We start from the raw sequence: 21,212 nt of genomic DNA, 5'->3' as shown, positions 1-21,212 counted from the left end.
CAGGCCCATGAGAAACTGTAAAACAAATTATGTTAATGAAGAACTCTGGGTCTGCAATGGAAGACAATGTAACAGCTGGGTTCATAAAACACTAAATGATCTGCTGTTAAAGAGGGCATAGAGGGGATAAATGGTAATGGGGGAAAAATTTTTTTAAAAAGGCATTGAAAATAGGTTAAAAGTTTTTAAAATCCTAGAGAAAATCTCACTTAGTTATTAGTTGACAGTGATCATGAGCCAGTACACGGACTGCTTTGCTATGTCCACCCAAGGTGCTCTGAGAAACAAAAGGTTATTTGAGCCCGGCCAGCATGGCTCAGTGGTTGAGTGTCGATCTATGAACCAAGAGGTCACGGTTCAATTACTGGTCAGGGCACATGCCTGGGTTGCGGGCTCAATCCCCAGGGTGGGGCCTGCAGGAGGCAGCGGCTCCATGATTCTCTCATCACTGATGTTTCTCTCTCTCCCTCTCTGAAATCAATAAAAGTTAAAAAAAAGGTTACTTGGTGGCCTCTGCCATGACTACTGGCACCCATACTCTTGGGCTTATTGCTGCCTAACTAGCCTTCCCATCCCTTTTCCACAATTTGCCTTGAGTCTTTCTGCTCTACTTTATATAAATTCTTTCTCATATCTGTCTGTTTTCCTTCCTCCCTTTTTTGTTTTTCTTATGAGTCTAGGAGAGCTAATAATTCTTTAAAAAAAAAATTCCAGTTTTTCTTTTTGTCTCTTCTTTTGTTCTATAAACTGTTCCAGTGGTTCTGTAGTTTTAGCTCTCACATTTAGGTCTTGATCCACTTTGAGTTGGTCTTGTCAAGGGTGTCCCAAAATTCACGCAAGATTTGAATTTTACACCATTTGTGCCGTAAAGTGTTGCCAACGAAAAAACAGATAGGGTGACAGCTGACAGTTCAGGGTTATTAAAAATGGAGAGCTACACGAAAGAACAACACGTTTCATTGTTGAGGAATATTTTAAAAATAATGAAGGTTTGGCAGCTACAGTTCGCAATTTTCGTGCAAAATATGGTTGAAATAGTGATTTAACTTCATCAAATGTGAAGAGATTAATTTAAAAATTTAGGGAGACTAATTTAGGATTCTAAGGCTTATGCCAACAAGCCCACAACCACCCACACCTTGAAGGAGGAAATTGAGCGCTGTATCAACGAAATTCAGCCACATTTATGCAAAACGGTCATGGAAAATTTCAACAAAAGAGTGCGTATGTGCCAGCAGAGTCGTGGAGGCCATTTACCCGATATGCTATTCCATACATAATCCTATACTGTATACTTTATGAATCAATAAAAAATTTACAATTTTTAATTATAAACCTGTGTTTTCTATCAAAATTACTTCTTGCGTGAATTTTGGGACACCCTTTATATGGCATGAGATACGGATCCAAATTCGTTATTTTGCATGTGGGTAGTTAGTTGTCCCAGAATCCTGTTGAAAAAGCTATTCTTTTCCCATTAGATAGTTTTGGCACCAGTGTCAAAAACCAGTTGACCATAAGTATATGGATTTATTTCTGAACTCTCAATTCTATTCCATTGATCTATGTTTATCCTTATGTCAGTACCATTGTTTTGATTTCTGTAGCTTTGTAGCAAGTCTTAAAATTAGAAAGTGTGAATCCTCCAATTTTGTTCTTTTTCAAGATTGTTTTGGATAGCCTGGGTTACTTGCAATTCCATATAAATTTTAGGATCAGTTTGTCCAATTTCTATAAAAAAGGCAGCTAGGTTAGTTGGTTTTAATGTATCCTATCTAATAATAGGAAAACATGGTAATTGACCATACCTTCGCTATGCCTCCATTGGCTAATCAGTGAGATATGCAAATTAACCACCAACAAATGACGGTTAATTTGCATATGTAGGCACAAAGCAGCAGAGTGAAGACTAAAGGCGGCTCCAGCCAGAACAGCGAAGGTTTGAAGGCGGCTCAGGCCAGAGTGAAGGCCTGGGTCCTGGATGCCGGAGGAAAACAGGTGCCAGCAGCCAGGGGAAGGGAAGGCCTATTACATGAATCTTTTCGTGCAACAGGCCTCTACTCTATATAATAAAAGCCTAAGTGACCCTTACGGTGGAATGACCAGAATAACTGGTCACTATGATGCACACTGACCACCAGGTGGCAGCCGGGCTCACAGCTGGCGAGTGCAGCAGTGGTGGTGGGAGATTCACGGCAGGTGGGCAGACGGGCGGTAAGGAGCGAGGGGTCCCAGACTGCGAGAGGGATGTCTGACTGCTGGCTTAGGCCTGAACCCCAGGGGGATCTGGCCTAAGCCAGCAGGTGGACATCCCCTGAGGGGGTCCCGACTGCAAGAGGGTGCAGGTAGGGCTGAGGGAACCCCCCTCCCCAGGGCATGAATTTCGTGTACCAGGCCTCTAATATTTGATAAGAGTTATTTCCCTGATTAGGCTGACAGAATGACCATTAATAGGTCTGCAATTTTGTCCAATATGGACTCTAGATGTTCTCAGGAATTTGGGAATTTTGTCTAATATTGCTTGATATTGGAGCAATAAGACTGAGAGTAGAAGGTGTTGGAGAAAGCATGAGTCTGCAGCAAATCTGAGCCTAAACTGTGTTCAAGTCCTAGATCTGCCATTTAGATGCCATATGACCCTGTACAAGTCATTGACTCTCTTTATGCTCCAATTTGCAATCTGTAATGAGAACAAGGGCACTTATGTCAACACCACTGTGCTGTGGGAACAAAAAACGTGCACCACAGAGCCCAGAGGAGGGTGGGCTCCTGTGGGTGCTTGGGGGACCTGTTGTAGCACATTCTTATAGGACTCACTGACTTGGGAGGTGGCTGTAGGAGCCTTGTGGGCCTGTCTGCTGCTGAAAAGATGACACTGAGATGTCCTCTTGGAAACTAGATCACTTTGTTGCCCACTCCTCATTTGCCACTCTTTGACAGGCGATAGCTCCTCCTGATAGATGCTCCATCAACTGATCTGGAAGCTGAATCCTTGGAAAAAAGACATCTACATGCTAACATTTGCAGAAGGAATGGAGCCCTTAAATCTGAGTAAGTTACGGGAGCAGGTATGAAAGACAGGATTACAAACTCCTTGGTGTCAAATATTACAGAGTATTTCTATTCCATCACAGCGTACACTTAAAGCCTCATGAATATCTTGCCATACAAATTAGAAAGAAATGAATGGCCACGTGGCCACAGATTTCCCAAGGTACCATTCACCTTCATCCTTGCTGACAAATCCAACCTCTATCTTCTAGGGAAAGAGCAGGAAAAAAAAGTTATATTTTGGTCCCTAAAATCAAGTCATTTTCTCTGCTCTGGGAGAAAAAGATACCACCAACAGCATGGACCCAAGTCAGAATGCTTTTTAAGTTCATGTCACTTGTTTATAATATGATATCATATCATCCAGAGTTTCAAAAGTGACCGTGGGGGCTTGTGGTGGGCTGCTGGGAGCAGGAGTGGGTGACGTATGTGAACATCTGGGGTCATGGCTTTGGCCAGCATCACTCTGTGCAGGTGCAGGTCTGCTCCATGTCTGGCTACTGAAAGAACCAGTTCTCTTTTGACCCACAAAGTAATCCGACGGTGGGGCAAACTCAGGATCTCTTTCAGCCCGGAGATCTGACTGCCTCTTCGACCAGTACCCAAAGGAAAATTCTAGTAAAAATAAGAAAGAATTGTATTAGAACTGATTATGGAATGAGATGAATTTATTGTCATTGCTTTTCAATTATTATATGTATTCCTTAAAAGCCTCCTCAAATTCTCTGGAAAGCAAGGATTACAATACAAAAAGGTAGTATGAGGCACATGCAATGCCTACTGAAGTATAAGGAACTAAGCTAAGGGAGTGACGGCTTCCTGAAGGCCAAAGGTTCAAGAAAGGCTGTGTGGAGAAGTCTGCAGGCTCTGGAAACACTGCCAAAAAGGCACTAAAATTAAATTTAAGAGAGAAATACAGAAAAATTAAACACTCAATCATTTGCTTGACATTATGTTGCAGGTACTTCACAACAAACATAGTGTTGTCCTCTGAGTTTTAGACATGAAGGAACCTGTCCAAATCTAAGTTGGTCTTTTATCTCTATTTCCAACTGAAATGTGCTAAAAACACAATACATTAAAATATCAAACCTTCATAAATTTTGAAAGCAGTTCCTAAGAAATGACATTCCAAAGCTGCAATGAGGCCGCACGAATTTCAGAAAACTTCTCCCAAGCACTTCAAAAACACAAAACCCTCATCCTTCGACATGATGCCTTATAAAACCTGGTCTTTTATAATCACTCTTTCAAGTGCTCCTGTTTATAAACAGTCTGCCTGGGTATCAAGAAGGAAAAAGTTCAAGGACCTGAAGAATTCTTTAAGACTCAAAGGACCACTAAGACTCATCAGAATCACATTTGGATCAGGAGAACCAGAAAAATTTCCTGTGCAGGGCCCATTCCTAGAGAGGTTTTTACACCTTGGAGCCACCGCGCCCTCCCCTCCGCCCCTCTTACCTTTTCCTCTGTCCCACTCCCGGACGTGTGGCACTCCGGGCCTGGTATCCTTCCTCTCCTGAACGATGACTTCTACTTTGCTACGCTGGGCAGCAATAGGCGGAATTGGCATGGCCTCTGGTTCTGGTGGCAAAGGCCCAATAACATTTCCATCTATTTTTTGAAAGGGAATAAGACTTCATTATAATAAAGCTTAAAGCTACTTAATTTTTAAAAAATAGAATATACTAATCCTGGGAGTAGAAGTAATAACCAGTATTTACTAAGCACCTACCATGTCCCAGGCAGTGGGCTAAGTACTTTGTATATAATAGTTCATTTAATTCTGTAACAACCCTAATAAAGCCAATATTGGTATTCCCATTTTATCCCCATTTTGTAGATGAGAAAAATTAAGCTCAGAAATACTGCACAGGTCAAAAGTGACAAGAGTCAGGACTTAAACCCCAGGACTTAAACCCAAGCTGGATGGATTTCAAAGTATCTATATCCCCAGACCAAGAAGCAAAAGACCAGAAATCCCTGTTACTCAACTAAAGTAAATCTCAAAGAAAGCAAGGGGGTTTGGGGTGATGAAGAGCTGGAGCCTGGTGACGGGCTGTAGACTACTCAATTCTGGCCATATTTTAAATGAAAATGGATTTTTTAAAACACTGTGGTGACACTTCACAACTTATGGAAATGACAGATGTTCAGCAGTAGAGCAAAAATAAACAACATAAAGAGTTTAACATGTTACAGGGAGATAACAGTTATATGAAACTAAATGGATGACTTTCCAATTAATAAATGTTTCTGATTTCCTTTCAAAACCAAATTGAATTTAAAAAACAACAACAACTCAAAAACTGAATTTCTGTTCGGAATTAAAAAACAGCCCATGGCTTAGCACAAGCTCCTGTGAGGGCTGGAGGCTTCTATATGCCTCTAGCACCCATACTCTCCTTCTTCCTTTTGGGACCAGAATGCCCCGTTTCAGCTGGATACAAGGCACCTCGCCCAAGGGGCTGATCCTCAGCCTCCCTGCCTTATGGCTACTGGCCTCCCTGTGTTCTGGCCATTGGGATGTAAACATATAGGCTCTGTATAACTTCTGACTCACACTCCCCAAAGGGAAGCTCATTCCCTTCCCTTTTTCCTCCTTCCCCAAGGCTGAATCATGAACAGGTGCTGGGGAGCAAGCTTCAACTGTTCAGGTTAGAGCAACCTAGGAAATGACAGAAATAGCAAACAGGAGGAATCTGAAGACTGGATGGCCATCTGAGGCAGATATACTACCTACCTGGACACCCACCACCTCTGAAATGTTAAAGGGGAGAAGCAGATTTCCCTCTAGTTTGAGGCGGTCTATGTGGGGGTCTCTTTGTCATGACAATTTGGCCCAGACCAACATAACTCATAGAATGGACTAGTTTGAACACATTATTTCACAGCGTTTCCAAGTGTTTTAACAGTCCTTTCGTAAGCTGACCATAGTCATATTTGTAAATTATTTAATTCTGACTTTGTGAATGTATTTCTCCTTTAAAATAAGTTAATATATAATCAACAAAAACTGTTGCCACAGCAAAACAAATTAGGTTTAAAACACGTACACAACTAAACTAAGTGTGAGTTACGAAACTGTTCTATTCTATGAAGTGACTCAATGTACTGTTAATTTCCTTATCTATAACCTAAACTATTCCCTAGAGTGTCATTCACATCACACTGGTTATAAAAACTGCTCCTGTCAGTACCTTAGAGGTGCTTTCTTAATGGCTAATTTCTCAGCCTTATTACTGAGACATCAATGGAACTAAAATTTTTCCTTTTGAAGTTTATTAACATGAGCCATGACATACCTTTACTTTCTTCCTCTGCTCCATCATCTTTTGATATTTTCATCTTTTTTTGTCGAAGTTTGGCAAGTCTTGCTTCTAACATAGCCTTTCGCTTTTCTTTTATGTTTTCTCGTTTTGTTCTCTGGTCTGTTGTCTGAAGAGAACAGAAAATTATAAAATTATTTGTTTTAAGCCAAATTCATAATACTTTTTAAGAACAATGAAATAATTTTATTCTAAAAATAGACTAATTGATTTTCATGCCACCTCTAAGAAGCTATCCTTGAGATCATCAAAATGAAGACTCGTATTCTCTTACACAAGGCCTCAGATGTTTTTTGAAGTTTAGAAAGCATTCACAGAGCATTCTGAAAGGTTTAACATTCAAGAAAACCAACCAATTCTGTTCTACTCCTTAATCCCTCAAGCAACTTTCTATTTTCTTACCCAGACCACTCCAAAAATATATTAAACCAAATTTAAAATTACACGAGTTGCTTCTGGGCGGCCATAATCTTAAACCTTGAAACACCAAAATAATATGGCAATTACAGCTATGAAACCTATAACTGTATTCTGAATATCAATTTAAATCCCTAATTAATTTACTATATTTTTTTTGCAGTATGGTCCAACAAGAAATCAACTGCTCAAATCTTTCTTTACATCAACTCTGAATTTAATTTGTACCTGTTCACGCAGCATCTCTAAAGTTTTCATTTGCTTGTTTCTTAACTCTTTATCTCGGGCAAAAGCAAAATATCCAACACCAAGTTGCCGGGCCTCTGAAATAAGTCAAAATTACACGGGAGATTATAGATTTCCCTGGTCAGTAAATTATATCCTACAAGAAATTTGGCAAGAAGAAATATAGTGTTTGGCACAAGTTTTTAAAAAGAAAAAGCAGATAAACAAAAGAGCAAGTTAGAAATAGTTTTCATCCTGTTTGCCAAGTGATAAACATAACAAAAATTCATTAATTTTCAGACATAGACTGTCTCCACTTCTCTTGGGGAACAAACCCTTGGATTAATAGACCTTCTGTTAAGATATTTCCAATATGAGTATTTTTTAGGCTATGAAGTAAACAATGGGGATAGTTTCAATTTCCAAAGCAGAATCTTTTATTTCTACATAGGAACTGCTGCTTTATGAATGAATACTTCCCTTTATGCTTGTCATTAGTTCAAGATAAAAGCATGATTTAAAAGCTGCAAGATGATTATACCATTTTCACGAATGTCTTCATAATGTATAGGTCCCATTGGCCTTTTCAGGGCCTCCCGTTCTTCTTCCTCCCATTGCTGGCGCTGAAGTTCTTTTCTCATGTCTTCAGATAGTAAGGTTTTTTCATTAGCAGGACTAACAAAACTAGTAGGAGAAAAGAGCAAAAACTACCTTCAGATAAGAGCTGTGAGATAACAATGCTTCAGTTCATTAAATTGAATCATGAATCAGTACCTCTAATTGATAAAAAAGACAGTTCCTTACAGAGGTTTCTGACCCACCAGATCACTGGGAAATAGGAGAAAATATTTTCACCTTTTAAAAATCAAGCAACAGATGTGTTGCATTAGCATAATGGAATCTTGCCTGCACTCCAGACAAACCACTTTCCTTCCCACCCTGGTCCTGGGCTGAGTAGAGGGAGGCTGCCCAGGCAGGGAGGAGGAAGTGCAGGCCTCTTCTGGATGGTCTCCCGTGCAGGGAGAAGGAAGCTCCTTCACGCTGTGGTCTGGCCTGTGCCTCGTGTTCTGTGAGATGGCTTAGGGATTCTGCCCTTCCTCCTTTGTGCCAAGCCCAGGCCCACCTGAACCTGGAGGACTTCTCCCAACACTTTGCACATAAAAGCTGCTCTTAGTAAGAGGAATTTTATTCCCTAGGATGTTTTAGCAAGTTATCTCTTAGGTGTCTTAGGCCTCACAGAAAAAGAAAATCTAGCTGTAAGGCCCTACTTTAAAATCCAAAGATGTATAAAGAAAAAGTTAATACCCTGGCTGGTGCTCAATGGTTAGAGCATCGGCCCGCAGACTGAAGGGTCATGGGTTCAGGTCACAGGTTCGGATGCCAGTCAAGGGCGCATACCTCAGTTGCAGGCTCCATCCCCAGTCCTCAGTTGGGGCGTGTGTGTGGGAGGCAACCAATCAATGTGTCTCTTTCACATCAATGTTTCTTCCCCCGCCCCCCATTTCCTCCTTCCCCTCTAGTCTCTCTAAAAAAAAAATAATTTAAAAAATGGGAAAAACTATATATCCTGGGGTGAGGATTAAATATAAAAAGAAGAAAAAGTTAATAAGCTAACTGCCTCCCTGCCCCCACTTGTTGTGGGATAACCAAGTGTGTATCTTAAACACCTTTCTCCACAAAGCTTTGTTGGTTGATTTGGTTTAGCTTATTCTATATCTGTTACTCTGTAATTAGACAGCCTTCCAAGTACAGGCATACTTCACTGTATTGCGTTCCACTTTATTGCACTTGCAGATATTGTGTTTTCTACAGATTCAAGGTTTGTGGCAACCAAGCACCAAACAAGTCTATTGGTGTTATCTTCCATACTTCTTTCCTCCTTTTCCTCTTTTTTAAAGCTATGTGTCTCAGTTTTGGGGTTTTTGTGTGTGGTTGCCATTAACTTCATGAGAAAGTTGCATATACCAGTACATAGTTTCTCTTTCTTTTGAGTACATTTGATCTCCATACACTGATTTTTTTTATATATATATTTTTTTTATTGATTTTTTACAGAGAGGAAGAGAGAGGGACAGAGACACTCATTTTTTTTTTAGACATAATGCTATTGCGCACTTACTAGACTTTAGTATAGCATAAACGTAACTTTGATATGTAATGGGAAACCAAAAACTTCGTGTGACTTGCTTTATTGTGATACTCACTTTATTGCGGTGGTGTGGAACTAAACCCACAATAGCTCTGAAGTATGCCTGTAAACAGATATAGCTCTAACTCATCCCTTTTAGTAGCTACATGATATGGATCATCCATCAGGCTGTTCCCTGAGTGTGGATTACGTGTGCATGTGTACACTAACCATGAATAAGTGCTTTGGCAAATATTCTTATACGTTAAAAAAAAGATCTCCTTACTGGGGCACTAAAGATAATTGACTAAAGACAGCCTTGCCCACTAAACTAGCCCTATGTCTGTATTTCAGACCTGGGCAAAACTTTGCATATAACACACTTACAGCTTCCCCTGAAGATTTTTATCCATCTCCAACAGATGTGGCAAATCCTTTTTCATGCAGCGCCGGGATCGCCCTAAGGAATCCACATAGTCCACCCTGAAATAAAAGTGAAAAGATATGAAGGCTTTGTACAGGACATATATAGTTCCCTAAGTTAGGAAGTTGGTACACAGTAAAAAATTAACGTAGGGCTCACAACCAAGAAAACCCTCCAACCTGAGAAATGACTATCAATGATAAGAACATGCTTTTTAAAGTTAAAAGTTGACACACAATAAACACATTGTGCCCTTTATTAAATCTCAGTTTTAGAAAATGCAGAAAATGATTGATCATGTGTCTCTCATTTCAAAGAGAAATACCCATACAGATCCTTGCTGCCACACCTCAGAACTTACTTTAGGAAATTCCAAATAGTTTATCAGCATCATAGTAACTTTCCTTTGAACCAGACTCTAATTTAATTTCCTCAGTCTTCCCAAATCTGACACTTTACTTTTTCCTTTTTTTTTCTAATTAGTATGATTCTTCTCAATGAATTAGAAATTTAGTTCTTAATATAAGTTACAGTATTTTGGAACTCTTTTTAATTAGGAGGAAGCCAAGCAACACACTCTCTGTACCAAAATCACGTCATCAGTAGGCCAGTCTGTTATCTTTTATTGCTCGTTCCTCTTTCCTAATCTTGTCCAAACTAGATAGTAGTTAGAGAAGTCAGGCAGAGAGCAAGGCAAATGAAACACTTAGACTTTTCACAACAGGTAATATGGACAGATTTTCATGGAAAAGATTTTATTTGCATTATGATGCAACCGATTTTATTTTTTTAATTATGGGCAGGGAATTTCCCACAGACTCCGGTAGAGGGCAAAAACACAGAAAGGGGCCAGTACTGCTGGTGGACCAACTCAATGTCAGATTCCCATGTATGTGACTTGGCTTTTGTAAGCAATTTCTTTCTTTTCACACATGCGATTCCAATTGTCAGTCCATGACTTAAAATCTGAATGTTTGGGAATCCATTGCTACAGTCCTAAAGCTGATTAGCACAAGAAATAAAACCTCCAACTGCTGAAAGCAATTTCTTTTTTTTTCTTCTTTTCCTTTTTTAAAAAATGAATGGAGGGAGAAAACCATCTAGCCAGATGGTCTAAGTAATTATTTACACTATTTTTGCAGGAACATTTTCCACCACCTGGAATTTAACTACTGAAAGGATTTTATAAGCAGTTACAATTTTAGAGCCTAATTTAAAAACAAAGTGTCAGAACTGCTTGCAGTGTCTTCCTTTTCCATATGGTGGCAGTGACACCTTCAACTGCCCTCCAAACTCTTCAAATCACTGACAAATTGCTATAATCTTACAGGCATTAATAAGGAAAAGAAAAAGGCACTAAACCTTTCAAAGGAGATGGGATTTCGACTATGAAAAGCAATCATCGGCTATTCTGTTTCTGGAGAAGGCCTCAGAAACATGCAGATCCCATCAAAATAGAAGTGGCAAAGCAATAGTCAGCAACTGCTCTATGTAATCAGACACTGAGCAAGCTCTCGGGGAAACAATTACTTGAGGTACCAGAGTAACACGAGACCTCAGTCATGTCATCCTCAAAGAGCACTGGGAGAAGCTAAAGCACATGCCCATGAAGTGCTTCACTAACAACAGCAGGCAGGATGTTGAAAGGACCAAAGTTTGCCTCAATTATTTTTCTGTTAATGAGGCCAGTTATGTGTCAATAATAAAGAAAATGTAAGACCCAAAGGAGCAGGAAATATTTAAGTGCTGCCAGAGTGCAAGGGAAGAATCACTAAGAATGAAGCAGCACTGATAGAAGAGACTGCATTGCATGTGCTTCTCTGTTGGTTGCTTACAGCAAGCATGCAGCCAGATAACCTCCCCAAATATAAGTTTTTAGAAGGTAGGTAAAAAGACACCTGCTCTATGCCAACACACACTTTATCTGGACCGATGTGGACACCCTAACTAGTGTGAAGAGGTGCAGTCTCTGTGGTCAACAGGGACTGCTCTCTTCAACTCATAAATGACCCCTGTCCACTGGTCCCAAAGCTGACAAGTCACCAAATGCTGCAAACAATCCTAAGCAGTTCCTGACAAAGACCCCATGATGAGATATTTGAGCCTTGAAGAGAAGACAGGTGGGCTCTGCACAGGCACGGGGGTGGGCAGGCAGAGTACCAGGGCATTTTCATAGGGTCAGTGCATCTCTACATGGTTTTAAGCACTTATAAACAAGTTTCTAAACAGCATTTTAAGTAGAGAATATCATCAGAATGGAATCTGCATTCTGGACTCTTATTGACACATTGGTCTCTTTGTAAGGAAACAACTAGATTGGTTTCCCCATTATTCACCTACATGTAGATAAAATTCAGAATAATTTCAGTAATAAAGATTTACAAATGTCTGCTTATACTCCACAGACAGTAGTTTCTTGGGTATTCTAAAATACTCTTACTTCGTGAAGGAAGTTTAAGGCAAACAATCAGGGGAAGTAGGCATTGACATCAGTGCTTAAGAGGTAAGGAAAGTGAGCCTCAGGTTGGTGAGGAACTTAATCAAGGTCCCACTGCCAGGGCAAGGTAGAGCTAGTGCTGTCCAGGTCCAAGTCCACAAAGCCTTTATTAAATTGCCAGGAAATGACACAGCCAGAGTAAGGCTTACTAGAAGCAGAGATCACCACTGCCTGGACAAATGACTCTCCCTGAAGTTTGAGGAAAGACATGGGTAGCAAAGGGACATGCTGCTGACTAAGCAACGCTTTTACATCAACGCCTCCTGCATCTGGCACAGTCCTTGGCACATAGCAAGAGCTCAGTCTTTATTTGTAATTATTTCTTCATTGGAGCTACTGTTTCTACATCTGTAAATCCAATCTTACTTAAAGTGGAGTCTCAAAAGAAAAAAAAACTAAAGAAGGATAAAGAGAAATGTTTTGTTAACAACAAACGAAATCACTCTTAAAAAGTAAACACAAGCCTGACAATGTTAATATGACCAAATCACATACTATCACCAACCATTCTTCACTGGGGTCCTGGGGAGGAGGTATATCTGTTTCAGAAAGATTTTCTTCATCCTCATCTCTTTCTCCTGCCTTTCTACAATCTCTATTGGCACCAAATGACTCCATTTCTTTGTGCTTGTCTATCATCTTCTGCGTGAAATCCACAAGGTACATATCCTCCACTTCTTCATCTAGAACATAAAAATCAATTATCAGATTCTTGACATCAAAGAAAACCATACATGGAATTGATATGAAGCAGTCACAGTCATCGATGGGTGGCTTCATGTCCCTAAAGATTCACTAGTTGATGACCCCACCCCCTGGAACACTTACAAAGACAAAGCCACCTCACGACCTGCCAGGAAAGTTATTAATAGGCCATTGGGAACATACACCTTGCAAAAAGTCTTTAAAAAGCCTGAAGTTTCTGCTGCTTTGTCAATACACTGAGTAAGCAATACTGTCTCAGAATGTCATTTTAAGATAACAAAACCATTTGATTTCAAGAGACTCATACAGCCAATTACATACTACAGAAGAAGTGCATTTCTCATGTTGGCAGACCAAAACAGTAGACCTCTCTAACCAGGTGAGCTGTATCACTTAATCCTAATTATACTGTTATGGTACGGTAAGTGTTTTAAGAGTCATGACATAGGTAAAAAAAATCATCTGAATTTTTTTCAATCCAATGAACAGCACTTTCAGACAAGACATAGTGCCAGGATCTACAGGACACACAGAAATGTGTGAGATGCTATCTTCCTCAGGACTTATGATCTACTTGAGCTAAAACATACAATGAAAAGTTAAATAGCAATCCACGACTTAATTTAACCCAGGATGCCTGATGTATTCACAAATAATGTTGATGTGAAGTTTCCCTGTGTGGGATTTCAGATACAGTCACTTGAGTTTTGAGTCTTTTTGTCTGAGATGGAACAGATATTAGGTTCCTTATAACCAGGTACCAGTATTATACCCTGGCAGTGAAGAATAACTTAAGCTTCAAAACATAATTTGCCCAAATATGTAAGCCCAATATGCCTATCAGGAGGTGGGCCTGTGGTTTAGACAGAACCAAATCCCTATAAGCATACTCTTTTGGACCTGAATCCCATATTAACAATACAAGTAAAGTTTGAATCAAAAGAGAAAAGACTTGAACTTTTTCTTAATAAAGGCTTTCCCAGACAATAAAATTTTTTTTAAAGGACACAAATGCCTCAAATGGAAAAGAGATGTACTTTCTCAGGGCTGAGTTACAAGACTCATAATATTGAGGCCACCTGGTGAATGGCCAACCTGCTGCTGCTTCAAGAAGGCAAAGCCTCTCTTCATGGCCCCTAGCTTTGGCGTTTCCGATCTCCCCATGCTGATTCCCTGCCAGACAGGGAACATGGCCTGCTGTCTGAGAAGAGGGAGCTCGGCTGGGTGAGCAGCCCGTGACTGGGGTCCAGCCACCGCTCTCCTGCTGCCCCGCTGCTCCCTCTCCTAGCCCCTCAAGCCCAGCCACACCAGGCTGCCTGCCAACTCTGGCCCTCTCCTCCCTCTGCTGATCTGGTCTCACCACCCTCCCCTTTCTGCAGAATCCCTTTCTCCAGTTATCCAAAGCCTTTAAAAGCCCTAATAGAGCCTGCCTTCTCCCTAAACACTTCCACATATGCCTCCTTTGTAAACTGCTTTGCAAACACTCTTCTACTGTTGTCTAGCTGTAGCTTGGGTTTTCTTTCTCTGGAGGGTATGAGGAAAGTGATTATCTCTTTTTATTATTATCATTTAAAAAGCACTCGTAAGCACATCACACAAAAAATAAAAAATAAGAGAAAAATAGAGCAATAGCAAACAACCCTAGCACCTTGACATAGCCATAATTCCTGTTCTTTATACAGCTGTAATTGTTCATAATTGTGGCCTATTTAGACCTTGTTTCCTAACTTTGCTTTGTTCTGTACCGTTTCCCTCTACTGATGACACCCTCCCCCCTCTTTAGGGCAGAGAATCTGGCTTATGTTGTACTTGCTTGTTCCCTCAAAGCACCTAATAGATGCCCTGCACCCACTAGGCAATTGGAAAATTATTGCTGATTTTCTTATCTCTGGCACAGAAAATAAGCAGTTTGATTTTTTTAATTTCTCCTTATTCTTAGTTATTAAGAAATAATAAAATACCATAGGGATATATGAATTATAGAAAATAAAGAAGTATAAATAATTTTTTACCTATAAAGTTTCCTTTGGTCATTTTTTCATATAATTTAGCTTTTTCTTCCAATTTCTCCCTTGGAGAAAAAAGAACAAGTATTAGAAATGTCTTATTAAATGCTGTCCCTGAAAAGACTGCTCCACTCTCGGCTTCACTGCTGGCGGCCGGGGAAGGAAGGACCTGGCTGGCAGCCAGAAGGCCCCGATCAGCCCTGATTGCTGGTCAGGCCTAGGGACCCTACCTGTGCACGAATTTCGTGTACCGGGCCTCTAGTTAATAGATAATATATATAATAGATAATACTATTTTATCAGTGTGGTTATATAGAAGAATGTCCTTGTTAGAAGATAAATGTCGAAATATGTAAAGTTCAATGCTTTACAAAGTTTCTCTATACACATATGAGAAAGAGAATGTAGAAAGATGTTTATTTGTTAACTTAGGTGAAGAGTATTACAATGTTCTTTGTACTCTTCTTTCAATTATTCTGTTGATTTAACGTTTTTCATATTAAAAAGTTGAGGGAGCCCTGGCTGGTGCATCTCAGTGGTTAGAGCATTCACCCTAGGACCAAAGGGTCTCAGGTTTGATTCCTGGTCGAGGGCACATACCTCGCTGCAGTTTCGCCCCCTGCCCACATTCAGGACATGTGTAGGAGGCAACTAATCCATGTGTTTCTCTCACATCGATGTCCCTCCCTCTGTCCCTCCCTCCCTCCCTCTCTCTGCCTCCCTCCCTCCTACTCGCTCTGAAAAGCAATGGAAAAAATATCTTAGGGTGAGGACTAAAAAAAGTTTTGGGAAAAATTTGTTTCTAAATGCTAACATCATATGCCCCTAGCCCAGAACCACACTCCCATGCACGTCTTAAACACTTGATGATCTTAGTGCCTAAAAGAGGCTCAAAGTGGAACTCTGTTTCATCTTTTAAACTGAGGCTATGTCTTACCTTCTTCTAAGATTGTAAATACATCTGCAAATCACATTATTTTTAGAGTCTATTTTATAGTTACAGAGTATTTGGCTAGAAGGATTATAAAAATTTAAATTATAAATTAAAAAAGAATAAAAGTTGAATTTTCATGTCTTTGCTTGGGCAGCTTCAGTGATAACTTCACTGACCAGAGTTCACCTTTACCTTGCTTTGTCTAAAGTCTTCTGTTCCTCAATCTTCTGCTCCGCATCCTTCTCAGCGCGATTTGAAACTCCTGCATTCTGTTTGTTCCAGATACTTGGTTTCTGGAGAATTTAGGAAAACAAAACAGAACCACCAAATGACTGCAAACATCTCTACTTGTACATCAGAAAAAAAATAGAAACCATCAGCTCTTATGAATCAATGGAGATAACTAGATCTCCCGACAGCCAACTTATGTCCTGCGAAGAGTGTACATGGCAAAGCTGGAGTTAAAAAGAAAAGCCCTGAATTATATAAAAAGTTTCTTTATACACTGCATAGGGTTACTTCTTTATCTTTTATCTCCTGAATGACTCAAGACTATAATGAAAATGTATATATTACAAATAATTAGTAATACAAATAATAAATACCATTACCTATAAAATTGGAAAACAACTCTTAAAGACCCTGATATTTTTTGCTGTTTCTATATTATCTGTTTGTCTGTCTGGATTTATAACACATATGTAACTAGATAATCTTCCACAAGAAACAAACCACTTATTAAGAGCATGTACTTTTCTCAAACAAGTTCTAAAGAATCAGGACATTAAAAGGGGCTTTCCCCTAGCTGGTTTGGCTCAGTGGATAGAGCGTCGGCCTGTGGACTGCATGGTCCCGGGTTTGATTCCAGTTAAGGACACATGCCCAGGTTGCGGGCTCGATCCCCAGTAGGGGGTGTGCAGGAGGCAGCCGATCAATGATTTCTCTCTCATCATTGATGCTTCTACCTCTCTCTCCCTCTCCATTCCTCTCTGAAATAAATAAAATATATATGTATTTTTTAAAGGTGCTTTTAAATAACCTTACTAATTTCTATTTTAATATTTAAGACATCTCATGCAGATGTTCAAATACAAGACAGGAATTTTTCCTCAATATTTATATGTAGCAGAGACCACAAACACTTAAAAAAACACACACACACAAAAAAAACCAAACCTCTCTCCTGGCATTATTTCAGATCAGTGGAGACAATTAGATTTTATTTTTACCTTATTAGTTGTTTTTGGTTTTCCCAAAACTCCAGAATCTTTTAGAAGTTTTTCTTGTTTGAATTCTTCTTGTTTTCGAAAGAGTTCGGCCTTAAGGTCTACCAACTAAAATAAAACCAATAAACAAACAAAAACACTTATTTAATTCTATGACTGACTGGATTTCTAAGTTATTATAATTCTTAAAGCAAGATTCCAAGTTCCCATAAATGGACAAAAATGGATAAAAATTAGAAGTTTACATGTAGAATTCAATACAAAATAAAACTAAGGCATATTTCATCCTAGCTCTGTTGGAAATGTACTTTTACTCTAACTTTCAACAGTCAAAGGCTTTTTTCTGGGCAAAGGGAGACTGATAAATCAAAGTAAATAAAGTCGACGGACATAAGACACTGGGGGGTAGGGGAGGCCAGGGGATTGTCAAGGGTGGGGGGAAAAAAGGAGACTTATGTAATACTCTTTGTAATAATTTAAGCAATAAAAAAAATTATTAAAAAAATTAAAATAAATAAAATAAAATAAAGTGAAAAAAAAAGTAAATAAAGTCAGCATCTTTTAGAGTAAAATTCAGCTAACATTAAACACCTTTCTGATTGGCACTGTACTTTGCTTTTACATATGATATAATATCATGTAATCATCACAACAATTTATTATTTCTATAGGGAAATTTCTTTGTTTAGCAACTGAGTCCCCAGTATGTGCCTGGCACTACACACTGAAGAGTGGGATACAAACATGAATTAGACATACTCTGGCCTCATATGAAGCCTACAATCTAAGAAGAAAGGAAACCTATAATACCAGGAAGAAGTAATTAATGCTCTAAGAGTGGTAGAAAGTAGCATAAAAGTTCAGGTAAGGGAGCATTTCCTTCTGTCCAGAGTGATCAGAAGCAGCCTGGAGCTGAACTTTAAAAGATAGGCAGATTTCAACAGCCAAACATAAAGTGGAGTGAGCGAATGGTAAGAATGCTTCCAAGTCTGTTTTAGTATCTTCCAGAAACTCTAAGTTCAACTCCATCACAGGGTTCAAGAGCAGGGAAGGCCAGGGCAAAGGAAACAGCACAACTGAGTGAATACCCAGGTCTAGCCCTTCGCTGTATCAGTCACCACTGTCTACTCTGCACAAAAGGATATAATGGTAGCTTCTTTTTTACGGATCTGGTACAGTTGCTTATATACATGGGCGTTTGTAAATCAACATATAAAGCCCAGCATCATGAACTGAATTTTAAGGGAAATCAAATGATTAAGTCCAAATGGAAGAAATCAATTTAAAAGTAGCCTTAGCAGGAAAAATGCAAAGAGCAGTACTTCCCAGGACCTAATATTCTGAATTTAATAAAATTAAAAGCCTTTCACCTTTTCTTCTAAGCTCTTAACCACATCAATTACCAAGCCACACATTTTCCTATTCTATAACTTTCGAATTTCAAAAGTAGATACTCAGAAAATTGTCAATTCCCAGCTGGCATTCCGATTATTATCATTGCTAACTTTAAGCTGTTAGGATAGGATTAACTTTAATATATATATATATATATAAAAATATATATAATTTTCTTAATCTTCAAACATAGTAACACCAATTTTCAGTGTCAGATGAGGAAATAGGGTTCAAATATTGGGACATGTAGATTTTTCCTTATACTTCCCTTATATCCTAGTAACTCTGCAGTAAATTCAAGATTAAGTCAAAGGTTAGGCAATGTGTTCTGATATAATGAAAAAGGCAACCAAACTGAGTGAGCCAGCTCTATCACCAAGAATTCTGTATATAAGTTGGGAATGCACTGCATTTTCCTACTTCCTCATGTATAAATTGGGGATCTTACCAGCACCTACTTTGGAAGAAGTCAATGCGACCGTGCATTAAAGTGCTGGCACTAAAATAAGTACACAAACAGGTTTTCTTCCTAGAAGTAGCTAACTTAAAAAACAAAACAAACAAACAAACAAACAGCCTCTTGCCCAGCAGCGTGGCTCAATGGTTGAGCTTGGACCTATGAACCAGGAGGTCCCGGTTCGATTCCCGGTCAGGGCACATGCCTGGGTTGCAGACTCGATCCCCAGTGTGTTGCATGTAGAAGGCAGCCGATCAATTACTCTCTCTCATCATTGATGTTTCTGTTTCTTTCTTTCTTTCTCTCTCTCTCCCTCCCTCCCTCTCTAAAATCAATAAAAAACATACATTAAACAAACAAAAACCAGCCTCTTACACCCTGCGAGACCTGACAGCACCCAGGCATCTGCATTAACAACGATTCAGTTCCTGGTCAGGGAAAAGGTCACACGGATGTTGGGGAGACCTTCCCGGTCTCCGGGTGGGAGAACCAGGAAGGGGGATGTGCATGCTCAGCAGGCACAGGCCCGGGTCCTCCGCGACCCGCAGGAAGGCGGACTGGCAAGGAGGCCCGGACCGGATGTCTCAGTGGGAGGCAGGAGATGCCTGACAGGAAAGACACCAGGTCAGGTGCGTGTCTGAGGGGGAAGCCCGGTCCCAGGGCACATCCGACCAGGGAGCCAAGCTCGGGCTCCTGCAGGTAAGAAAGTTGGTCCGGTTTCCCGTCTGAGAAAAGCCAAGTCCGGTTCCTGTCTGAGGGGCGGCCGGGTCTGGGTCCCCGAGTTAAGAAACAAACCAGGCCAAGGAGATGCTTGGGGGCGAGAAGAACTCGGAGCCCGTAGCATCAGCTATACCCGCACTCACCGAGGAGGCCGTGACCTCCAAAGGCTTTTTCCTTCGGTCCATGGTGGAGCCAGAGCGTCCCGGCCCAAACTGAATCCTTCACACGTCCCCGCAGGCTTCTAGGCCCGCCCCCGGCGCAACCGGAAGTGTCTGTTATTATAGCGACGCTCAGTTTACGACGCCGGCGCCAAATTAGGACGGTCGTGATGTGACGCAAGCGCGCCTGTCGCCATGTTGAGAAGGTCGGGTCGCCCGGTTGAAGCTGACTGCGGAGGCCATCTTGAGTGCGGCAGGTGGCAGGGCCCAGCTCGGCGCCATGTTGAGAAGGTCTCGTAACGTGGGCGCGAACGGCGCCATCTTGAGTGGGTCATGAAGGGACGGAGAAGGCGCTGTTTTAAGGAGGGAGAAATGAATTGGAACGTTTTCCTGGCGAAAAGAAAAGCGAATAAAGACTGGAAAGATCCAAATACCATTGGAGGGCCTGCTGTATGCCAGGCACTGTCTGGTAATTTCCGCACGTTGATTTCATTCTCACAAGAGTGATACGATATGGGGATTATTATGTTAATTTTAGTAGAAATAACAACAACAATAATAGTAGCATCGATATAATGCTGACTTTGTGCCACTTCACATATTTCAGCTTATAAGACCAACTTCCTCGTTGGAAACGCTCCTTCACCCCGTACCCTATAGGCTGTGTGACCTTAGGAAAGTTACTTAACTTCTCTGTACCTCAGTCCCCACCTGAGGATGAAACAATATTGACTTCATGGGGTTTCATGAGGATTAAATGAGCTACTCGATAAAAATATTAATAACTGTGATAGACTAATGACCCCTCCCCCCTCCAAAGATGTCCATCTTGGAATCCCCAGAGTGTGTGACTGTTACCTTATGTGGCAAAGGGGATTCACAGCTGTGATTCGATGGAAGATCCTGCGCTGGGGAGATCACCTGGGTGGGCCCAGCGTAGTCACAAGGGTCAGCATCAATGAGATGATCAGGAGATGCTCCAGGGCAGCTCTGAAGGAGGAGGAAACAGGCAGCCTCCAGAGGCGGGAAAACACCAAATCAATCCTCCTCTGGACGCCCCAGGAGGGAGGCAGCACTGCTGACAACTAGACGTCAGCCCCGAAAGGCTCCTTTCAGACTTCTCACCCCCAGAACTCAGAAAAAGAAAAAGAAAGAAAAGACAAGGAATAGATCTGCGGTGTTTTAAACCACTAAGCTGTGGTAGTTTCCAGCGGCAACAGGAAACTGATACAAATGGTCATGGCAGGAGCGTGTAACGTGTTTAATCATCGAAGTGGCCCCAGAGGTGGGAGCTATTATCTGCATTTTACAGACGAGGAAAATGAGGCCCAAAAGGTTCATTGACGTGCCAAGGGGCATTGGCCGGCTTGCAAGTGGAGGAGCCTGGAGCCAGAGAATAACTCGGACATTGAGTTAATTGTTTGCACCCTATTCACTTGTAAAGAGAAAAACCAATGTAGCTGAGTCCATCTAAAAAAAAGGCTAGAAGAGGATTTTCACAAAAGAAAGAGGGAAGTGGGGAGAAGGAAGGAATGTAAAC

General features: G+C 40.6%; 1 protein-coding gene across 1 annotated transcript; it reads right to left on the bottom strand.

Annotated features, from left to right (window-relative positions):
- Positions 1-3,094: 3,094 nt before the first annotated feature.
- CCDC174 (coiled-coil domain containing 174) lies at positions 3,095-19,787 on the bottom strand. The gene is made up of 11 exons (XM_070433552.1): positions 19,658-19,787; positions 16,946-17,050; positions 15,909-16,009; positions 14,789-14,847; positions 12,577-12,754; positions 9,538-9,633; positions 7,564-7,706; positions 7,026-7,120; positions 6,357-6,489; positions 4,513-4,665; positions 3,095-3,666 (listed from the first exon to the last, which is right to left on the bottom strand). The coding sequence occupies exons 1-11, from the start codon at positions 19,697-19,699 to the stop codon at positions 3,380-3,382; spliced, it is 1,392 nt and encodes a 463-aa protein (XP_070289653.1). The 5' UTR covers positions 19,700-19,787; the 3' UTR covers positions 3,095-3,379.
- Between the last annotated feature and the right edge of the window lie 1,425 nt (positions 19,788-21,212).

Source organism: Myotis yumanensis, unplaced genomic scaffold, assembly GCF_028538775.1.
Source record: "Myotis yumanensis isolate MYYU_CA2020_CCGP unplaced genomic scaffold, mMyoYum1.0.hap1 SCAF_14, whole genome shotgun sequence".
NCBI classification, from domain to species: domain Eukaryota; kingdom Metazoa; phylum Chordata; class Mammalia; order Chiroptera; family Vespertilionidae; genus Myotis; species Myotis yumanensis.
This window is presented reverse-complemented; position numbering and strand designations above follow the sequence as displayed.

What these genes read in the sequence shown, in the direction of transcription:
- CCDC174 (XM_070433552.1), bottom strand. Translation starts at nt 19,699, where the DNA reads ATGGACCGAAGGAAAAAGCCTTTGGAGGTCACGGCCTCCTCG. An exon ending in TGAAGACATTCGTGAAAATG is followed by an intron (nt 7,121 to 7,563) that starts GTATAATCATCT and finishes GACTTATTTCAG; the next exon opens with AGGCCCGGCAACTTGGTGTT. An exon ending in TAGAGATGCTGCGTGAACAG is followed by an intron (nt 6,490 to 7,025) that starts GTACAAATTAAA and finishes TGTTCTCTTCAG; the next exon opens with ACAACAGACCAGAGAACAAA.